Source organism: Cherax quadricarinatus, unplaced genomic scaffold, assembly GCF_038502225.1.
Source record: "Cherax quadricarinatus isolate ZL_2023a unplaced genomic scaffold, ASM3850222v1 Contig5155, whole genome shotgun sequence".
NCBI classification, from domain to species: domain Eukaryota; kingdom Metazoa; phylum Arthropoda; class Malacostraca; order Decapoda; family Parastacidae; genus Cherax; species Cherax quadricarinatus.
Genome location: NW_027200181.1, coordinates 17,343 through 23,425, shown reverse-complemented (window position 1 = coordinate 23,425; position 6,083 = coordinate 17,343). Strand labels below are relative to the sequence as shown.

The 6,083-nt window shown below is 39.3% G+C and overlaps 1 protein-coding gene across 1 annotated transcript; it reads left to right on the top strand.

Moving 5' to 3' along the window:
• Window positions 1-74: 74 nt before the first annotated feature.
• Window positions 75-4,720, top strand: LOC138850910 (zinc finger protein 300-like). Its single transcript, XM_070081930.1, has one exon. It carries the CDS (start codon window positions 2,605-2,607, stop codon window positions 3,526-3,528), a length of 924 nt encoding a protein of 307 aa, XP_069938031.1. The 5' UTR covers window positions 75-2,604; the 3' UTR covers window positions 3,529-4,720.
• Window positions 4,721-6,083: the final 1,363 nt, after the last annotated feature.

Below are 6,083 nucleotides of genomic sequence, written 5' to 3'. Positions count from 1 at the left end.
TATATGTATATATATATAGTCTGATTTGTTAGTTCATAAGTTCAGTTATCTCATTCACCCATCAATTAATCAAACTAATATTGGGGAGCAGATAGTCAGCAAAGGTAATTTAGGTGGAATGAGATGAGATTGTTTTATGATTGTACACAAGCAATTGTGTAATCTTGCAAACTTGTTGTGTCTAAATTGTCCCTTAGAATTTTGTTGAGTATTTCTGTCTTATTAAAGTGAGTCACATTAAACTCTGGCTTTACTGAGCTTCCTCTTACTGATAGTTCCCTCAGTCTTGTAGTGATCTTTTACACATACAGATGTGACTCATTATGTGAACACTGTATAATAATATGTTGCACTTTTTGAACTGTAGTATCAGTAAACTTCTGGAAAGATAGAGTGATAGAGCGATGATGAAAGTGTTTCCTCTTTTTTGAGTCACCCAACCTTGGTGGGAAGTGACCAATGTGTTAAAAAAATAATACTGTGTAGTGTAAATATTATGCAGAGAATGAGTTTGAAATAAGAAGGAGGTGCAGAGTTAATAAAAGTATTATCCAGAGAGCTGAGAAGAGGTTGTTGAGGTGCATTGGATGTTCAGAGGAGGGCATATAAATCTGTAGTGGAAGGAAAGTTGGAAGGAGGGGGTAGAGGAGGTCTTGTGTGTAGGGGGCTTCGACACCAAGCAGGCATGTGTGAACATATTATAAAGGAGTGGAGGAAAATGGGTTTTTGTACATGACATTTAGGGAAACTAGCTAATCAGGCTTGAGTCCTGGAGGTGGGAAATACAGTGCCTGTACTCTAAAAAAGGGGTGGTGGTTGGAAGTACAGTGCCTGAACTCAGAAGGAGGTGTGGTGGTAGGAAGTACAGTGCATGCACTCACAAAGAGTGGTACAGGTGGGAAGTAAAGTGGCTGCACTCTGAAGAAGGAGTAGAGGTAAGAGGTACAGTGCTTGCATTCTGAGGGAAGAGTGGTGGTGGGAAGTACAGTGACTGCACTCTGAAGGATCAGTGATGGTGTGAAGTACAGTGTCTGCACTCTGAAGGGTCAGTGGTGGTGTGAAGTACAGTGTCTGCACTCTGAAGGGTCAGTGGTGGTGTGAAGTACAGTGTCTGCACTCTGAAGGATCAGTGATGGTGTGAAGTACAGTGTCTGCACTCTGAAGGATGAGTGGTGGTGTGAAGTAGAGTGTCTGCACTCTGAAGGATGAGTGGTGGTGTGAAGTACAGTGTCTGCACTCTGAAGGATGAGTGGTGGTGTGAAGTAGAGTGTCTGCACTCTGAAGGATGAGTGGTGGTGTGAAGTAGAGTGTCTGCACTCTGAAGGATGAGTGGGAATATTTACAGTTTGGATGGACATCAGAAGTGTAACAACAGCCCTCCTCTTGCAAGACAATGATGGAGAAAGTGTTTCTTCTTTATTGAGTCACTTTACCTCTGGTAGAGATGGCTGGTGTGTTTAAAATAATAATAATGATATTAATTATAATTACTTATAATGATTATAATAATAGGTCATAAATTTTCAATTTTATTTTGCAGATCATCTTTTGGTGTTAATACTGCAGGTGATCCTGGTACAAGAAGGTGGTACATGTAGTGTCAATACTGCAGGTCATCCTGGTACAAGAAGGTGGTACATGTAGTGTCAATACTGCAGGTCATCCTGGTACAAGAAGGTGGTACTTGTAGTGTCAATACTGCAGGTCATCCTGGTACAAGAAGGTGGCACATGTAGTGTCAATACTGCAGGTCATCCTGGTACAAGAAGGTGGTACTTGTAGTGTCAATGCTGGAGGTCATCCTGGTACAAGAAGGTGGTACATGTAGTGTCAATACTGCAGGTCATCCTGGTACAAGAAGGTGGTACTTGTAGTGTCAATACTGCAGGTCATCCTGGTACAAGAAGGTGGTACTTGTAGTGTCAATACTGCAGGTCATCCTGGTACAAGAAGGTGTTACATGTAGTGTCAATACTGCAGGTCATCCTGGTGCAAGAAGGTGGTACATGTAGTGTCATTACTGCAGGTCATCCTGGTACAAGAAGGTGGTACTTATAGTGTCAATACTGCAGGTCATCCTGGTACAAGAAGGTGGTACATGTAGTGTCAATACTGCAGGTCATCCTGGTACAAGAAGGTGGTACTTGTAGTACCAACATCAGTGTCAGTAAACTACTGTAAGTTCTGTAAATACTGTAATGTATATATAGTAACAACACTAACCACAGTGTTAATACAATTACAACACCAATTACAGTGTTAATACAGTGATAATAACTAGTGTTCATGCTTGTCAACACTAATACAGTGCTTGAACAGTGACAACACTGCAACAACAGTGCTTATACAATGAAAACACTGTAACAACAATGTTGGTGCTACAACACTTAGAGTGCCAACAACAGTGTCATAAGGTTAATGTGTCATAAATGTCTGCTAGTGTCATCCTTCTTATTCCTCAGACATGCTTACCCCTACATGTTTAGTGTTTGCTATACTTACGGTGATAGAATAATTCAGTAATATTAGTTTTTTTCTGTAATAAAATATTCTCAAATATCCCCTGGTTAAGCAATTTAAATATGTGAGAACTTATTGTTCATTATGTCTAAAACACCTGAAAAACAATGTGTTGAGGCAACACAATGTACAGTTGTTCACGTAGGAAACGAATTAGATCAACATTCACACTCACTCAAACAATCTTCACAACAATCTCAGTGTGGATATCAGACCAGGTTTGTCACAGGCAAAAAAACAATTCAGTGTTCAGTGTGTCTAAAAGAGTTTTCTAAAAACTATAATTTAGTCATTCACATGAGAACTCATACTGGAGAGAAGCCATATCAGTGTTCAGAATGTCTGAAAGACTTTTCTCATAAATCAAGCTTAATAAGTCACATGAGAATTCATTCTGAAGAGAATCCATATCGGTGTTCAGAATGTCTGAAAGATTTTTCTAAAAATTCACATTTAGTAAGACACATGAGAACTCACACTGGAGAGACACCATATGAGTGTTCAGTATGTGTGAAACGCTTTTCTGAAAATTCACAATTGATAGTTCACATGAGAACTCATACTGGAGAGAAGCCATATCAGTGTTCAGAATGTCTGAAAGACTTTACTCAAAATTCACAATTGATAGTTCACATGAGAACTCATACTGGAGAGAAGCCATATCAGTGTTCGGAATGTTTGAAACACTTTCTTCACAAATCACCATTAGTAAGACACGTGAGAACTCATACTGGAGAGAAGCCATATCAGTGTTCAGAATGTCTGAAAGACTTTTCTCGCAAAAATTATTTAGAAAATCACATAAGAACTCATACTGGAGTTAATCCATATCATTGCTCAGAATGTTTGAAAGTCTTTACTCAGAAATCAAGCTTAGTAAGTCACATGAGAACTCATACTGGAGAGAAGCCATATCAGTGTTCAGAATGTCTGAAATGCTTTACTCGAAAATCAAGTTTAGTAAGTCACATGAGAACTCATACTGAAAGAGTTATCCAGAAAATCTAATTTAGTAGGTCACATGAGAACTCGTACTAGAGATAGGCCGTATAAGTGTTCAGAATGTCTGAAAGACTTTTCTAAAAGATTTCATTTAGAAAGTCACATGAGAAGTCATACTAAAGAGAAAGCTTTGCCAGAAGAGGTGTCATGTGTCATGCACTAAAATTTCTTCCTCTACCAACACTGATATTAACACTTTCACTGTTGGTCCCATAATATTATGACATTCAAGCCAGTGTTGGTCCTGTAATACTACACCATAATTCTAGCAGCTTCGAATCTTGCAGAAGAAAGATGGTAGGCCTACATATGAGAGAATGTGTCTGAGTGGTCAGTGTGTGCAGTATAAGAAAAATCCTTCAGCATGCAGTGCATAATGAGGAAAAAAACTTTCTTTTTTTAGTTTAAAACAGTGTTGTTGCTAATTTAAACAAAGTTTATTAATGGTTGTATTTTCATTTTCTTTGTCTCATTTGAAGATATACTACACTTGGAAGATATACTGCAAAAATTGAATTGATTTTTATTGGTTTATGGACTAAAAGTACCTTGAAATTGAGCTCAAAGTAGAGGAAATGTTTGATATTTGTTGATGTTTAAAAGAATACAAATCACGTCACATGTCCAATACTCATCAACTGGTGAGTTTGATAGGCTTTCACAAATGTGTTGATATTATTAATACAATTTTTACAATTGTGCAGTAGTCTGCATAACAGTAAATCTTTTATTTTCTGTGTTAATAAAAATTCAAAATGGAAAGCAAGCATAATATGAAGGGGCCTGGAGAAGTGACTAATGAACAGAGAAAATGTTATTTTAGTGCTAGAAATGTTTGCCTTGTTAATTCTGGACTTTATTTTGAAATTGGCTTTCCTTGAATTTTGTATACAATTGGCCAAATCGCCAATTTTTTATCACTTTATTGGGAGGTTGAAATTGGTAAATGGGCAGTTTCATGTACTCAATCGATAGAAGAAAAGGAGTTCTAGCGAAATAGCTATGAGTTTAGTTGACTGGAACAGTGGAATTGACCAAAAACAGGGCTCATAGTTGGCAAAATTGATGATGCATAAATATTGCCAGACTGCTAACTTTGTGTGAACGTAATTCAGTAAATTTTCCATCAAATTTCGTACTTTTAGTTTCATTATCATTAGGAAAAGATTATCATTTCATGAGCAAAAAATAATTCTTTTAAATTCTTTTACATTTTGAGTAAATTTGTGAGCAGGGGTCTTGACAGTGTAAGAGAAGCTTTTTTTTTTTTTTTTTTTTTTTGGGGGGGGGGGGGGGGCGTGAAAGACAGAAGGTAATGGAAGCATATTACATAGTAAATGACAAACATTAAGAGAAAAACATTCTTTTTTGGAGGAATTTTGGGCCTCCTAGCATACTTAAGGGGGATTACCAATAGACTCCTGGCTGTCTTCAAGAAGTCACTGGACAGGCACCTAAAGTCAGTACCTGACCAACCGGGCTGTGGTTCATCTGTCAGTTTGCATGTGGCTGGATGTAACAGCCTGGTTGATCAGACCCTGGTCCACCATGAGTCCTGGTCTCAGACCAAGCCACAGGGGAATTGACCCCCAAAACCCTCTCCAGGTAATAGTATCAGCAAGGCACTCCTATGCCATGTTGGATAGAGTGTTTAACCCTTAAATGGTCCGAACGTATTAATATGTTCTCTTGCGTAGTGCCCCAAATGTATATATACGTTTCATTTGTCATTCAACATTGGCACAATAGGCCTGAGTAACCTAGACATGAGAGAATGGGTGTGCACACTCAGTGTGCACCATATGAAAAAAATTGGGGATGCCTGGGTACCACATGCTCTTTTTTTTTTCTATAATTTTTTTCTCAATATTCAGAGCGCTGCACAGGTGAACATATATATACATTTGGACCATTTAAGGGTTAATGTTCTAAAGAGTAATGTCCACATTGTCACAGTGTACAATGCTGGACATGCTCATAACCTCTCACTTCTTACCAGTATTAAGAACATAAGAACGAAGGAACACTGCAGAAGGCCTACTGGCCCATGCGAGGCAGGTCCAAGTCTCCTACCGGCTTAAGCCAATGTATTAACAATACTGGTACCACAATTCATAAACATTTCAATTCTTGCAGTTGAACCCTCTTTAAAGGGGGGCTTCTTACAGTGGTAAAGAGGCTATCGGTCTGAGAAATTGGACCTTTTTGCCTTCATCTTCCAACTGAACCTAATTAACCCCCCAATCCCCCCTTCCCTACCCCACTCTCCTCATACCCCCCTTTTTTCCCCTTTCCTCCCCTCTCCCTACCCTCCCCTTGTTTCCAGTCCCATTTATAGCCTCTGGGGTCCTCACCTCTGGTCTTACAGTTTATAGGTAGGGGGTGGTGTGCTGGGGTTCGTCCCACTCCGTGACGTCCCTCAGGGGTGGTGTGGTTTGCTGTGTAATCTGAATTTTCTGAAGTTGCCCTTCTCCCATCCCGGATTTCTGGGAAGTGGGCGAGGTGCCCTTTGGGTAATGGATGGATCTCCTAAAGCTGCCTGTCAGTTCTGGGAGATGGCG